The 17,411-nt window shown below is 44.3% G+C and overlaps 1 protein-coding gene across 1 annotated transcript in view; it reads right to left on the minus strand.

The window, feature by feature from the left end:
• Nucleotides 1–17,411, minus strand: part of MTUS2 (microtubule associated scaffold protein 2) — a 312,496-nt gene that overhangs the window by 127,217 nt on the left and 167,868 nt on the right. The window contains exon 5 of the mRNA XM_024755523.1: nt 1,178–1,276. Within this exon, the coding sequence (XP_024611291.1) occupies nt 1,178–1,276 (99 nt within the window). The remainder of the gene's footprint in view (nt 1–1,177; nt 1,277–17,411) is intronic.

Consider the following 17,411-nt stretch of genomic DNA (forward strand, 5'->3'; position numbering starts at 1 on the left):
TCTTGTTGGAGGTTTACAGGAACAGCCTAACCTGACCTACATGCACAGCTGCAAGAACAAAGGATTTCGACACCAAGAAGTCTGCAACAACTAACCGCGCCCCTCCCTTACCTTGCCTTTAAAAATGCTTTGCTGAAACCGTTTGAGCAGTTGGGGGTTTTGTGGGCACAAGCCACCCACCTCCTTGCATGGCCCTGCAATAAACCTTTCTCTACTCCAAACTCCGAAATGTCCGTGTGTTTGGCCTCACTGTGCAGCGTGCACACGAACTTTCGATCGGTGACAGGTTTTGTCTCCTGACCCTCTCGTGTGTGGCTTTGGATTACTTCCTATACATTTTTAATTTACCAGAAATATTAAAAAGTTCACTACTCTCCAAGCTTTCTGGTTAACAGTGTGGTAACTAGGAGTGCAGTTTTGGGATTCAGAGTGTCTGCATTCAAACCAATACTCTACTACTTATTTCCTGGGGCTCTGGGCAAATTAACAAAAATCTCTGTACCTCACTTTCCTCACGTGTAAAGGGAGAGGCAATAATAGCACCTGTCTCCCAGTTATTGGGGGCCTTAAATACATGGATATATCTAAAGAGCTTAGGACTGTACGTGGTGTACAGTAAGAACTCAAACACTAGCTGCTATTACTGCTACTACTTGCGTGCTTAAAGAAAATGTCCTGAGGTTATAGGGCACTCTGTTCTACAAAGGGGTTGATACCTTACAGCATGAGTTTTCTTAATAAACCATTTTCAGCTTTCATGTGACATTACGTAGCTTATTCATCTCAGGATGTAAATAAACGAAATAACAAGTATTTGATATCTACCATTTATTTCTCTGTTTTTCTTCTTTTGGGGAAATATTCTCTCTTGAAGTTAGATCTCCAAAGTCTATTTTTCAATTATAAATTATTTTATATTCTGTTGGAATAGCAGATACTCCTACACAGAGAAGATTCTACCACTTAAACGTAGCATAACATTCTGTGTTTTAAGACAAAATGATGCCAACAGCTGGTTCATTTCAGCTAGAGTCAGAACACATCCATACGTGTATGTCAAGCCCTGGAACCATCACTCATACCACATGGGCTGGCACTGCTCCACTAATGACATTTGAACACAATAAACTCCAAGTTCAAGTCTCCGCAGATAACACAGTTCACGTTTCTTAAATACCTGGCGAATGAAGCTTGGCGGCTGAAGCCGACATTCTCTTAGGAGATGAAACTGCAGGTTTATTAGCATCTTGATCTTTCTGTACTTCTTTCTTCGTTCCTATATACAGTTTAAAAGGAGAAAAAGAAACAAAGAGAGCTCATTACAATTGAAACAAACACAGATTGTTTGTGCAAAGGGAGGCTTAACAAAAGGCACTGAGAACAAAATAATATTTGGGTGATTTGTTGCTATGGTCACCACCCCCTGTGCTTCAGGAATGACACACTTGTTTATAGCAGAGGGAATTTCGTTTTGAGTGGTCAGAGGAATAAGTACACTGCTGTCTCTGATTTGATGAAAACCACCCCTATCTCTGGAGGTCACCGCACCCCAAAGACCCTGACAAACTATCTGGGAATTAAAATTGTGCTGTCCTCAGTCTGCCTGCCTCCTTCTGCCAAAACAAATTTTCATGACATGGAGAAGGAAGCTGTAGCCGAATCTAACTGCTAACGACTCCAGCATTATGAGAGCCGAGCCGCGGGGGACACAGTCTGCCTCTAATTAACTTCCACGCAGCTCGTCCACCGAGGTGACCTGGACAGCCTCTGAGCTCGCTCTCTGCTGCAGCTGAGCCTTTGTAGAACCTGCTGGCAGAGCCGGCTGCAGCAGCACGGGACAGCCTGAGCTCGGGCCATGTCTAAGACCAGGCACTCAGGACACAGCACCGTTTCTCCCTTGTGTGCTGGGCACAGACCCTCCCCGTCACATCCCCTTCATCAGAAAGTCCAAGAATGATGGATGGAAGATCAGGAATAACACCGACCTGGGTGTACCTAGACCCGTCTCCGCCTCAGCACAGTTTATTATGCCGTTTCAGAAATAAACCCTCATGATGGTGATGGCTCCTTAGAAGCGGAACACAAACTTCCCACTTTGCCCCACGCCCTGCACCCTTACTCCTCTTCCAGAGGTAACCAGCTAGCAATTTGGCGTTTACGCTTCCAAACCTTCTTCTAGGTATTTCTAAGTATATCTACCCAAATACAAATACAGCTATTAATTAGCTAAATGCATCCCATACTGCAATTTCTTTTTACATATCCACACTTTTGAAGATCTTTTTCATATCAGTGCATTCATAGGTCTTTAAAAAAATGCCACATCATATTAATGGGCAAAGATGTACCATAATTTACCCATCCTCCTGTTGACGAACGTTTAGGCTGTTTGCACGTGTTAGCTATTAAAATAGCTAAATGTGCTATAATAAACATACTTCTACTTGTTTCTTTGTACGCATGTACCAGTATCTTTACAGGATGAATGCACACATACACTTTTGCTGGATTAAGATCCTGCCCATTTGCAATGCTACCAGACGCAGCCCAACTGCCCTCCACGAAAAGCTACTAAATTTATATTCCCAACCAAGTGTGCAAGGCCAGTTCTTCCTACACGCCCCATGCCCTACCGGCACTGAAGTCTCATCATTTCAATTTTTGCCAGACACTTGGAATCTTTTCAAATTGGTCATGGGCATTTCTTTATTTGAAAATTGCCTAATCAAACCCTCTGCCCATTTTTCTTACTGGTGTGTAGGAACTTTTCATTTCTGCTGGATATTAATCCCTTGCCTGCTATACAAATTATATTTTCCAGCCTTTCACTTCTTACAACTTATTTAGAGTACCTTTCCTTGTACCGTAGTTTTAAAATATTTAAATGTTCAAATATGTCAACTTTTCCCTCACAGCTTTAAAAGCACTATTACAGATCATTTATACATATGTGTGCGTGCAAGTGTGTGTGCGTGTGTGTGTGTGTGGATGACTGGGGAGAGATCATTTCCAGGCTTTGGAGAAGGAGGCAGGTATCTGGAGCCAACCTCTCTGTCCCTGTCTCCTTTTCTGGCCGCCTGACTGGGCTACTGCTTCTCCCGACACCATCGGACCTGCCTCACCCCTCTCTATCCTTGTCCACCTGTCTCCTGCGGTTCTTCCCACACACCTGTGAGCACCTCCTCTGTTTTACCACCTTTGGACAAACGGTTTCAGTCTTGTTGGTTTACCTCTTCTAAGGTCTGAGTTCCCTTTTGCATGTCTAGCCACTCCTTTTTTTCTTCCTACTCTCAAAAAAGGTGCTTCACGCATTTAGTGAACATACCCCAAGCCTCTCCCATCTCAGCAAACGGCTCCACCCTTCACTCACTGTGCTCAGGCCGAACACACAAGGAGTCACCTTGTTTGGCTCCCAGCCCCCATTCAGTCCATCAGCAAAGCTTGCTGGATCTCCTCGGTGAACATCTCCCAGGTCTGACCACTTCTTCCCCCTCCCCACTGCCCCTGCAGAGCCCAGGTCACCATCGCCCCTTCCTCCTTCTTCAAGGCCTCCCACCGGCTCTGCTGCCACCACCTCCGCCCCTCTACTGCATATGCCCCCAGGGCAGCAGGTGAATTAACTTCAACCCAACTTAGAGCAAGTCATCCCCAATCTCAAGACCCTCCTCTCACCTCCCAAGCTACTCAGAGTGAAATGCAGATTCCTCGCCACACTAACAAGGCCCTAGAGACCAGCGCTACCCAACGGAAATACAATGTGAGACACTTATGTAATTTCAAATTTTCTACCAACAACATGTAAAATGTACAAAGTCCAGTGCAACTACCTGTAATAATATGTTTTATTTAAACCAACATGCTGAACATCACTTCAGTGTCCAGCACTGGTCATATTTCAAGGGCTCACTGACTGACTGTGGGCCAATGAACAGCACAGCCCAGAAGTGCTGGTCCCTAGGCTACATCAGACACCTGTGCGAGTTCATTTTATGTGTCAACCTGATGGGGCTACGGTTGCCCAGACATTTGGTCATACCTTATTCTAGATAAGAGTAACATTTGAACTGGTAGACTGAGTAAAGCAGACTGTTCTCCCCAGTGTGAGGGGGCCTCATACTATCTGTTGAAGGCCTGAGTAGAACAGAAGGTTGGGTAAGAAGGAACTTCAGCTGCCTGACTGGTTGATCTGGGACATGAGTCTTCTCCTGCCCTTGGACTGGAACCTACACCATGGGCTCACTGACTGCAGGTCTTGAGACTTCTCAGCCTCCATAATCATGTGAGCCAATTCCTCACAATAAATCTCTTTTTATATATATGTATTCTATATTCTATAAAATATATAATATATACTATACTATACTATATATGTACTCTATACTATATTCTATAATTATATATATACTATATATGAGTATATGTATAGACATAATTACAATCCTATATAAAATATGCTATGTATGTACGTATGTATCTCCTACTGGTTCTGTGTCTCTGGAGAACCCTAGCTAATACACACACACACACACACACACACACACACACACACACACACCCCTCTGCACCTGCTCACACACTCCAGCCACACTGCCAGCCTTGCTGGTGCTCAGACTTGTTGTACTTCCTCCCATTCTGGTCACGTTAGCTTGAGCTCCTTCTGCGTGGAATATGCTTCCCCGAGACCTTAGGCTTGGTTCACTCATCTGCTCATTCAGGTCTCTGCACAGATGGCAATCTTCAGGGAGACTGTGCCTGACACTCCAGGTAAAACAGCCCTCCTGCCACCTGCCACTCTGCCCCTCACCTGCTTCATTCTTCTTCACAGCACTTGTCACCGCCCAAAACATCCACACATCTGTTTGTTTACTGTCCACCTTCCCCACTAGGACATAAACTTCAAGCAGAGGACACACCCTGCCCCGGACAGCGTGGCCATTCAGTCTATGCCCCACTGTCCGCCCATCTCCTACCAGGCTCTTTTCAAGGCAGGCCATGTCCAGGCATTTGGGGGTTACAGAAGGCTGGACCGGCGGGGTCCTGAAAGCCCAGCCCTGACTCCACTCCACTGAAGCCACGCCCACTCTGCAGAGTATCCCACTTATGGATCATCTCACTCTTCTATTGCCTCCCTCTGCTCAGATTTTAGGTTTCAACGAACACAGAAAGTCAGCCAGACTCCTAGGAACTCAGAAGGGAAGAGTTAAAGGCCAAAGTGTGTGCTAAACACAACACTTTAAGGGGTAACTAAACGTAAGTATTTATTCAGAGTCTCAATAGTTTCCATCCAGCCTTCATGGAGTGATATCTGGCAGCTTCCATCAAAAATTTAAACATTGATAGACTTGACCCAGCAATTCTGCTTCTACAGATCTCTCTTTGGAACACTTCTACAAGTGTGAAAAGATGTACATTTAAAGACATTTCATACAGTATTCACAACAATAGAGATGTATAAATAACCAAAAATGCACACAGGGGAATGATTAAATAAACTACTGTATAACCATATGATGTAGCACTGTGCCACCATTAAAAAGAATGAGGCTGTTCTGTATTATACTGGCATGGAAAGACGTCCATGAGAAATAAATTAAAAAGCTAGCTGTTGAAGAGTAGGCACGGTATTATCCCATTTTTATGACGCAAAAATGTTACCTGTATTATAGTTGTAAATATATAAAAATAACTGAAAGGCCATTTACTAGTTTTTTTTTCATTTACTAGTTTTTAAATGTTTTTAATAATGGTTACTTCTGAGAAGCAGGATCAAGGGAATTTTACTTTTTATTTTATATGCTTCTGCATTATCTCCACTTTTAATCATGAGCACACACATTACTTTTATAATAAAAAATAAAAGGCATGAAACCAAAACCAAAATGAAAATAATCTATCAGCCCTCTGAAAGGATAAGGAAGGAAACCAGCCTAGTGCAACCAATTCTACAAGAATAACTTTGATCTGAAGTTTCACGACCCTTCCCCCTGGGAACAGAGTGCTGCCTGGAGAATCCCATGTGGTTCTGGGGCTCTTGATGGCACAGAAAATTAAGGCAATTAGTCAAGACTTACAGTTGTTCTTGCAGTTTTCTTGCAATCTGGACTCAGCTTAAATGTTTTTTGAGTATACCGTCAGCTTTCGTTTTACTCTGTAAGATCCCAGAGTACCTAGCAATGCCAGTTTTGGTCTCACGGTTTTCCTGCTGCCCCTCTGGCCACTCTCCCTTAGTCCTTTCCCTACGCCTAGTAAAGCTGCCCCAGGATTCTGCCTCAACCTTCTCCAGGCCACTCTTCTGGATGAGCCTGTCCATTCAGCGTGCTTATACCACTGAATTATACCCACTGATGACTATAGAAATCTGTTATTTCCAATCCAGATGGGCCCAGACACCTCTCCTGAGATCCAGACCCGTTTCAAGGTGTCAACTAGACATGACCACTTACCTACTGGATGACCAGATCATCACACCCTAAACGGAGCTAATTATCTTCCTCTCCAATCCACTCCTCTTCCAATATCTGCTTTCCTGGCCACCTGTCCCCCTAGTCACTGAGACCAGAAGCTAGTGAGTCCTCGGCCTTATCCTCCCAAATCTAATCGGTTACTAAGTCTCTCTAATTCTGCCCCTTTATCCACCCTTACGGTTTCCCTTAGCTAAGTCCTCCTCATTTCTTGCTGGGACAACTAGGAAAGTCTCCTAAGTGATTTCTCAGTCTGTGTCTCACATTCATTCATCTTTAGTCAATTCACCCTCCTTACAGCTGCCAGAATGACCTTTCAAATTATGTGATTTTACTTTGAAACGCTTTCCAGGGGCTTCCCTGGTGGCGCAGTGGTTGAGAGTCTGCCTGCTAATGCAGGGGACACGGGTTTGAGCCCTGGTCTGGGAGGATCCCACATGCCGCGGAGAAACTGGGCCCGTGAGCCACAACTGCTGGGCCTGCGCATCTGGAGCCTGTGCTCCGCAACGGGAGGGGCCGTGATAGTGGGAGGCCCGCACACTGCGATGAAGGGTGGCCCCCACTCGCCGTGGCTGGAGAAGGCCCTCGCACAGAAGCAAAGACCCAACACAGCAAAAATAAATAAATAAAATAAAAGCTTTCCAAAGCTTTCCCTCTTCAGTAGGAAGCCCCAATTCTGTGTTGTGGAACAAGCAAGCTCCAGGGTCGCACTTCCTCTGCTGCGTGTCCCCTGCTGCGACACCGTGGTCCCCTACAATGCTCTGTGCTCCCACTGTGCTGTCTCGTAGTCTGGAGGGCTCAGTCTCTCCCTCAGCTGCTTGGCCCACCTCATCATCCTCAAATTCAGCTCATCCCCTCTCTTAAGCCCTTCTGTATGAGTTTCTGGTTTGCCACTGGAACAAATTACCATGATCTCGGTGGTTGAAAACAACACAAATTTATTCTCTTACAGCTCTGGGGTGGGGGGTTGTCAGAAGTATGAAATCAGTCTCACTGGGCTACTGTCAATGTGTCAGCAGGGCTGGTTCCTTCTGGAGGTTCTGGTGGAGAATCCGCTTCCTTGCCTTTTTCCGCTTCCAGTCTTCCTTGGCTGTGGTCCTTCCTCCACCTTCAAGGCACTTCACTCCGGGCTCTGCTTCCATCATTACATCTCCTTCTCCTCCAACTCCTCCCTCCTTCCTCTTATAAGGACCCTTGTGATTACACTGGGTCTATCTGGATCATTCAGCACGCTGTCCCCATCTCAAGAGCCTTAACTTAATCGCATCAGCAAAGTCCCTGTGGCCATGCAACGTAACATTCATAGGTTCCAGTGACTAGTACATGGACGTATTTGGGGGCCATTATTCAGCCTATAACACCTTCTCTGTCTACCTGAATGAAAAAATGAAGAAACTCTTTTTGTTCACCAAAAAGGTACTCAGTACTTGGCCTATATTAGCACCCTGAATCCCTGTCACTTATTTATGAAGCTTTTCCTAATTTCATCAACTCCTCTTGAATAGCAGTCTTTCCTTAGAGCCCATTCAGCTTTCCCTGTTTTCTTTCACCCAGCGTAGACTGTATGCCTCTAGTGGATGGATGTCTCTTATCTGGCCTAACCAGCTTCTATTTACTGAACCCATTGCTGACCTTTGGGGAACCAACCCTTCCCTGCTCTTGGTCCATGTGGTTGGGTGGGGCTGACCTGCCTGGATCTGGAGGTGGGCATGTGACCTAGGCCTGGCCAATCAGAGCTCTGCATCACACCAGTGTGACAGAGCATCTTGGCTTAGGAATAAAAAGATCCAACCTGGGATAATGAGAACCCTACCTTGAGAATTTTGCTGGAATTACTAGAAAAGAATTCTTTTTCTGATAGATACCTAGGCTGGTGGGACGTAAATCTGAACTGCCTTTGACCATCTTTGACCAAAGGGGAGAGCCTTTGTGAACAAGAAGCTAACCAAGGGGAAAGAAGGGCCAAGAGCTGGAAAACATTGATGATGACCTTGTTTAAGTACCGTGTACAGCCTCACCTTACATTAGCATCATCTCCTGAACTTTTCAGTTATATGAGCCAAAATCTCTCTGATCTTTTGCTTTCTTTTTTGCTAAGGCAGTTTGAATTGGGTTTCTGTAACTTGCAACCAAACAAGACCTGAATTACAGGATGCCAGCCAGTGGAAATAGCTGCTTAATGAATACATATACACACTCATCTCTCATGGGGCTGTATATTGGCCAAAACTACTCCTTGTGTACCTTACACAGGCTGAGATTCAGAGCTATATAAACGAATGTGTATATACAAGACCCAGAGCCGTATCATCGGAGCTTCTGGGGTGGAAGGAAGAAGGCGGCAGGTGGGGAAAGAAATGCCAGCCTCACTCTGGTCTCAGAGAAGGAGTCATAAAGTTTCATTTGAAACATGGTCACAGATGGTGGTCACCCATCTCCAGACGATCCCTACACATCCAAATGGCCCTAAAGCGTTTCACCATAAATAGAGCAGCAGAACGCCGCCCTAAGGCCTAAGTTGGAAGGTGCTCCCTGGCAAAGCGTACAGAGCTCCTTGGAAGAGGGAAGAGTAGCATGCGAGCTCAGCTTCTCATGCGGACAAGGTCTTCCACGGTGATCTGAGTGATTCTGACAAGTGTTTGTGTTTTATTCCAAGCCCCACCTTGTGTTTTATTACAACCTGTTCATCACGATGCTTAACGCCAAGCCCACCTGTGTGGGAGCCGTGAGAATGTGACTAAAGCTGCCCAATCAAGAGCGATGGATGAGCACGAGGCTGTCCTCTTAAAAAAATATGACGGGCTTCCTGGTGGCGCAGTGGTTGGGAGTCCGCCTGCCGATGCAGGGGACGCGGGTTCGTGCCCCGGTCCGGGAGGATCCCACATGCCGCAGAGCGGCTGGGCCCGTGAGCCATGGTCACTGAGCCTGCGCGTCCGGAGCCTGTGCTCCGCAACGGGAGAGGCCACAGCAGTGAGAGGCCCACGTACCGCAAAAAAAAAAAAAAAAAAAAAAAATGACGACAAATGTCAATGGCTAAGTCAGGATCCTCACTGAGCACATCAAAATGGAAAGAAAAATTCAATTTAAGATAACGGTTAGAAGAATGCTATATACTTTTTTTTATAAAACGCAATACGCACATCAAAAAAAAATCAAAGGGAATTTGCAGAGGCTCTTAACCTCACCCACAATAGGCCACAAATCCCTGCAAATCAATCTTGGTAGAAGTAAGAAAAGATAAGAAAAAAAGGATAAAGAAATATGCACAATAACTGACTTTATCCCCCAACCATCTAACCTTCTCACTCCATCCACCTGTGAAAGCACAGGTAACGGGGCTAATTCTTCCCCCAGCCCTACAGACCCCACTCAGACAACATGAAAAGCCATGTTAGGAAGATGAAGGGGAACAAGAAGAAAAATGAAAGGTCAGCGTGGCAACAATGAGTGCTATGAGCATCAGGAAGGGAACTGGAGGAGGTGATAAGGAAAAAATGAACGATGTCATCAGGAAGTAGGGATTCTGATGTCACCTATGAGACAAACAGAATGAGGGAACATTTCAAGGGAAGATTTATAGGGGTTGAATAGGATGAAGAAAGGAAATGTTATCTAGATACGAATACATCAAATAAAAGAGGAACCTGGATGAGGTATAAATGAGAGACAGAGTGCGTAAGAGAGGATTCAGGAGGGCTTGCAGGGATAAAAGAAGGAAACAGGTTTTAGCTGCTTTTAAAAAAAATCAACAGGAATATCTGATGTTGGTGGAGAATGGAGTTAATGAGGGACCAATCTGAATACACTCGAGAAAATGCTGGATTTAACCTGTTTAAGGTTCATTCCATGTCAACTCCATTTATTGCATGCACGAGGGCAGACCTTGTAGCTGGAAATTTAAAGTAAAATAAAGGAAGTCTCTGTCCTCAGATAGAGACCTACAAAAAAATCAGACTCACAACAGAGACCTAATTACTTCCTGGGATAAAAGCAGGGATGATTTAATTCTGAAGATTGTTTTGAAAAGGTAAGGATAAAAGAATGAAGAAGTGGGTTTGGGGGGAAAATATTATATCTGTTTAAAAGCTTTGTAATCCCCCAAGTATATTCTTATTCATGCATTATTAAGCACCAAATAGGCACCAAGCACTGTCCCAGTGAAAGAGAAGGTGAGAGCTGTCACGGAAGTCACATTTCAAGGAGTGTGTTTATTATCACAAGCATTTATAAATGCTGGGCGGCACCCCGCAGTTGCTTCTATGTATATCACCTCACTTTAACCCTCTCTCATCTCTGTTGGTGTTACTATTGGTATTATTACTTTGTAAATGAAGAAACTGAAGGTGTGGAGGTAGAGACATGTCCCCATTTACTAGGAGGAGGCTAAGCAAGATCTAAACTTGCGCCTCGCTGCCCTCATTTTAGCTTGCATTTCACTGCCCCACAAAGGCCTCGGTGAGTCCTGAACGTAATGAGCCCTACTGCCTGCCTGCAGTACGAAACACAATGAATCCAGGTGAGTCTGACTCCATAGGAAGGTTTAAAGGGAAGCAGGAGGGTGTATGGGGGAGAATGCTCGGAGCAGGGGAACATAGATGCTGAAGGTCTTCTGTTTGGGGGTGTGACCAGGAGACCAGGGAATGCTCAAGCTATTTGTTCTCTAAAGCTGGAGGTCAATGAATCCCAGCATTCTTTCCATCCCTGGCCCCAACGTTCCTCTCTTTCACTCAGTCTGCACTGTGTGGAACGACTTACTCCTTTGGTAAATAACCTCCCTCTCCCACTTCCATCCTTAAACTTCCAGAGAAAAGCTTCTCAAATGGTCCCCATCCTGCTCATCCAACTTATCTTCAAGTCAGGAGATTTCTTTCAAACTATCCAATACCACAGCAGAACTTGAAGGCCCCATGCTCGCGTGAAACTCCTTTCCCCTTGAGGTTCCAAACTTCTGGCTCATGTGTTGTAACACTGCTCCCTGCTGTCACCTCCATTATAGTCACCGTCCCTCACTTACCCTTAGGCGTGGTCTTCCTCTTACCCCAGGTCCTGCCATCATCCGGTTAAACTTCGATGACCCCTGCATAACTCATCTGACATCCCAGCCTTTCAGTACTTAGACATTTGCTACTCTTGCCAGGCACCTTTAATCAGGACACCTGGGTATCACCCTGGACCGTGTCATCACCTAGAACTTCACCTCTGAAAATCACACACCACACCTTCTGAGCACAACCTTGTATCCTCCAGCTGTGTTATTGCCACTCCATCAGTTCATGAATCTAGACAACAAATCCCTTTACCCCAAACTGGCAGGCTCCTCCTGTCTTTGCCTCCTTTCTTATCCAACCTGAAGTTGCCCCCAGTGTCCTTCACCTCTACTATCCTCGTCTACACTCTTGCTCTAATATCACAGAGGCAGCAGAAGCACTTGGTCACAACCGTCTGCAGAATCCAACCCTCCCTTAACCCAGCTGTCACCCTCCCCTAGTCTAGCTGAGCACACGACAACACAGATGGAGGCACCAAGTTTACAGTCGATAGCCGTAACTGCGGCCACAACCCAGTCCAGCAATTCTCCTATTGTTTTCTTTTCATCTTTTGCATTCTTTTTTTTAACCTATTTTTTTAAAATCATAGTTCTACATCTGTACCTTTCTAAAAGATTATTCCACGTGGCAAAACAAAAAAGAGCAGTATCTTGTCCCACCCTCCATATGCCCAATTCATAATCATCACTTTCAACTTTTTAAGCTGTTTTTCCTAGTATTTATCTCCATACACATAAGTAACATGTCTATACTTCTCGTTTTTTTTAAATAAGTTTATTCATTTTATTTATTTATTTTTGGCTGCACTGGGTCTTCGTTGCTGCGTGAGGGCTTTCTCTAGTTGTGGCAAGCGGGGGTTACTCTTCATTGCAGTGCGTGGGCTTCTCGTTGCAGTGGCTTCTCTTGTTATGGAGCACAGGCTCTAGGCATGTGGGCTTCAGTAGTTGTGGCACGCGGGCTCAGTAGTTGTGGCTCACAGGCTCTAGAGCGCAGGCTTAGTAGTTGTGGCGCACGGGCCCAGTTGCTCCACAGCATGTGGGATCTTCCCGCGCCAGGGATCAAACCCATGTTCCCTGCACTGGCAGGTGGATTATTAACCACTGTGCCACCAGGGATGTCCCATATACTACTAGTTCTTGATACTTACATTTTAGACATTTTAATAGCTCTCTACTACAGAAAATGACAAATTTTCTCTCTATAGGCACTACCTCCCTCTTCAATACAGGTGTATGATAACTTTTGTTTAAGTCAAAATTCATTGTTCATTTTGTTACAATTACATAAATATTATTCACAACTGAGCAATTTCCTTACTTGTATGACTTTTTGTTTTCCTTGGATTTAATAGTTGCCTTGGTTGTTGTTTGTTTAGATTGTTTATATCTATGCATTTTGCTAATTCTCCCCAGAACTCTTTATCAGTCACAACTCCCCTCTCACAATTATGTAAAAGGTTTCATTTTTGTTTCCCCGGAGGCTTCAATTCTCCATTTTCTTCTGGACTCATAACTTCTTGCACTGTTGCACAGCTGTCATCCCAGAATCTCCCTTCGTCATCATTCTGCGTAATACCTTTGTCTCTTTCCCATACTGGATCCCTTTTTCCTGGACCTCTCATGTATTCCTTTTTCTTGGTCTGCTTCCTTATTTCAGTAGAGTACTTTTTTTTTTTGAGTTTCCAGAGAAATGTACATGAGAAATAAATTATTTGACAACTTCCATGGCTGAAAATTTCTTCTTACAGTTGACTGTTTGGCTTCACATAGAATTCCGATGTGGCAATCATTTCCCCCAGAACTGTGAAGGCACTTCTCTCTTAGCTTCCAGGTTTAATACTGAAAACTCCAATGCCACTCTAAATTTTAACCTTTTGTATGTGATCTGTTTACTCTCTTGGTACCTCTTTTTTTCCCCAGTGTTGTGAAATTTCGTGATGTGCCTTGTGTGGGTCTTTTTTCATTCATTATGCTGGGCATCTGGCAGGCTCTTCTAGTCCTACAGTTCTGGGAAATTTTCTTGAAAGGTTGCTTTGATGATTTCCTCCCCTCTGATTTCTCTGTTTTGTTTTTATGGAACTCCTATTATTTGTGTGTGTATATTTATATATACAACCTATATATAAATATCTCTTTTTGGATCTCTCCTGGTGCACATGACACTCAGTACTCCCAACAATGAACTCTGTCACCTAACGAAACTTCCTCTCAGTCCTATTTTCGCTGTTCCGGTAGATGTGTCTTTTGCCTGAGCCAGTAATGTTGATCGCATCCTTATCCCCTCCCTCATTCTTACTTCTTATATGCAATAAGATGCCAAATCCTATGAAACACACATCTTGTATCTCTCTTAAATTTAGTCCACCTCTTTTTTTCGTAGTCACTGCAACTCCTTAATTCAGATCACTGTCACTTCTCTTGCAGAACTGCACACCACCTCCTACCTTCTCTTCTCTCCAGTGAACTCTGCTCCAACTCATCCTCCAGACCTCAACCTAGAGGTCTCTGGATACTGCTAATATGCTCTGTGGCTACAAGCTTATTGCACTATAGGTTGAAAGCCCTTCACCTGTCCGTGTTCCCCATTAGACAATGCATCACATGAAAATCGCCCACTCAGTACATATTTGTAAATAAATAGAGCTGGTTATCATTACTAACTAATCATGTTCTTCCTTTGTGGAAAATGAAGTCAACCTTGAGATTAGGTAAATTCCTGATATTTTGAAACCTCCTGTTATTTTCTTTCTCTTTTTCATTTCTTCTGCAGTACCTCTCTCTCCCCACCTAATAAACAGGCACATCCTAAGTGAGTAATGAGAAATCACCTTACACACTCTTAGAAGAAAAATAAGTAAAGCTCTGCATATGATGGATCTGTGGGTGGAAAATAATCCAGTTCTGGGGAATGAAGACACTGCGTGATCTATTAGGCACTGAGAAAATGTGAATAAGTAAGTCGTGGTGCAAAAAGTACTTTGTATTTTTGAAACTACCCAAATAGACACTGGGGCTTTATTCATTGTGGCAGTTTTAGTTAAGGTAAGCCCAAATGAAAGAAATGGTCTGGGATTATTTGCCTCATTCCATCCAATAATTTACTTTCACATTAATTCAAGAACACAATAAAATTGTGCTTTTCACAGCTAACGTTTTCCCCATATAAATATGGTCTACTTAGTATTAAATAAGTGCCCACACGTTAGTTCCCTGTAGTTTTATTCCAAAGGCTGCATCATCCCTTTCTTATTTTCTGAACTATTCATTCCTTGAAAAATCCAAAGCATTCCCTTATTCATTTGTTCATCATGTATTTTTTGGGTGGGTCCACCGTACTTGATGGGGTGTTAGCTGTTGGAGAGTCCAAGGTGAAAGACAAAATCCTTTATGTCCAGAAATTCACTAACTAGTGGGACATGTACCTAAGTAGTGACAAGACGATGCATCAGGTGCCAGCCCAGTGGTCTGGCTAAAGATTTCTCAGGGAGCTCAGAGGAAGAGTCAGGTAGGGCTTCACCGAAGAATGTGATGTTTGAGCTGAGGTGTGAACTATGCAGGACAATCACCAAGAAGGACAGGACACAACAGGCGTGGGACCGTGTGCAAAGGTACAGCACGTTCAGGGGCAGCAGGGTGGGGTATGAGACGTGAGGGTTTGCTCGAGTCCCATCTTCCTGGTCTCTAGCCTTCTACGATCTCCAGCTGCACCAGGCAAATATTAAAAATGCTTAGCATAATGCCAGGCACCTACAAACATGGTACTTATTAACGATATTAACTTAATTATTATAAATATTTGTTTAGAACCTATGGATTATAAGTGCAGTGCTAGTGCATTAAATCATTCCTGAATCAGGGTGACAAAAATTACACATTCTTCTTTTTCCAATAAGGAATCAAAGGTTAGAGAAGTCAAGTAACTGAATTAAAGTCACTCAGCTGTTGCTGGGTCTAACTTCAAAGCTCACTCCCTGTTTCCTCTGCCATCCGAAGTCTGTGTCGTAGAAACTCTCAATTAACAGTGGCTTACTAATAAAGTTATTCCACTCATTGGAACAAAAATCATGTGGAGACAGAAATATGTCCAAGGTATCTTTGTTTTCTTAAACCTAAAAAGATGTAGCCAATGAATAAGAAAAGGGTCCTGTAACCTTGCTGTTATATTTTCCCAGGTCATGGGCACAGAAGCACTGCAGGCTGGCAGCCCAAGCCGGTGGGTTCTCTGCTGGGTGATGTTGGTCACAGCAGCTGTGTGAAGAGGCCCGTCACTGTCAGGGCTACAGAAAGGGCACCGGCACCGGGTGCAAGTACGGGCTTTGCCGATGGATGCTGGGGCTTACTTACACCCAACCCGTAAATCTCGTTTTGTTATCCTGGGAAAACTACTTGATCTCTCTAATCCCCAGTTTCCTAATCTATAAAATAGTCTTAAGAATAGTACCTACACATCATAAGGTTTTTAAGTGAGGATGAAATGAAATGGTGGGTACGACTAAGCATACAGTAAGCACTCAATAAATGCTGGCTATTATTATTATTATAGTTGCTCTTCAATGAACCATCACATCTGTTTGTCCTGTTTAATATTTATCCCATTGTCCCAGCTCGGACACACAGCGTGGTACTGTCACATCACTTAAAGCTGCATATACTTAATGAGTGAGGCATTCGGCTTTCATTCATTCCCCATCTACCTGCCATGTGGACTGTTCAACAATCAGAGCTACTGCTAGGCTGGGGGACTCTGTATTTCAGGGTCCTGCATCTGGTGGTCGTGTACAGGCTTCTCATTTTCAGCATGGGCTTTAGACTCCTAGCAGTGAGACTGCTTTGGGGCCCAAAGCAGTTCTCAACACAAATATGCTGATTGATGGATTAAAGACGGACAATATGAAGACTCTGCAATGTCCAAGAAACGTGTTATTCTTTGCCACTTATCTTAGAAAACGGATGGCTGGCATTTGTCTCTTTCTTATTACATTTGCATTTATTCTAGCTCCCCCCATCCCTGCCTGAAGACAGTACTTAGTATTTGGTATTTCATCAGTGTAAGGTAGCTAGTAAAACATATAAATCTGGAACGAATTGGAAAGTTTTAAACACTGACATGTAATTAAAAGTTCCATGATCATCAGGCTAAGAGATGGGGCTACATCATGGTAGCACTTTGCATAACAATGCATTTATAGTACAGGAGGCAGAGTTCTGAAGCATATAAATGTCAGAAATCACAATGGAAAACCGGCTCTCCAGGACCATTTGCATTAATTACTTCTGGACCAGCTCCCATAGCTCTTTGAGGCTGACAAGCAGAGTGGGCAAAATACCAGGCGTGTAACCTCTGAGATGCAGTACGTGCATATACTCTTAAGTGAGAGCTAGGATTTTGTGCCTTACCTTGGAGGGGCCACCACACAATAAAAGGTTTCACACCAGCCTGCAGGGGGCCTAACAGCAAGGAGGGTCACGGCATTTTATAAATTCTCTCTGGCAACTTCGACTGACCCGTCAGGTCTCTGCCTACGCGCTTTTTGCGCACTACAGTAGGTCTGTACGATACGCCTCTGCTGTGCACTCAAGCATAACTGTAATTAAACAATTACGTGTGCAAGTACAAGATTTATGTTCCTCTCTCCTGTTACACCATGGGCTCTGTAGCAACAGAGACTGTTTCTGTCTCATTCATCATGATTTCCCCAAGCATCCAGCACGGAGCTCAACTCAAAGAAGGTGCCCTGTAACATCCGTGGGATGCCCGTCACTCCCCGGGGTGACTGAGCTGGACCCTGGGGTCACAGCGTGTGACTCACAGCACCTCCTGGCCGCTGCGAGGAACCTCCCCACTGCTGGCCAGAAAGAACAGCAAACAGACCTTCCAGGACACCCATGAATGCCACCCTCTG

This window comes from Neophocaena asiaeorientalis, unplaced genomic scaffold, assembly GCF_003031525.2.
Source record: "Neophocaena asiaeorientalis asiaeorientalis breed wild unplaced genomic scaffold, Neophocaena_asiaeorientalis_V1.1 scaffold59, whole genome shotgun sequence".
Lineage (NCBI taxonomy): Eukaryota > Metazoa > Chordata > Mammalia > Artiodactyla > Phocoenidae > Neophocaena > Neophocaena asiaeorientalis.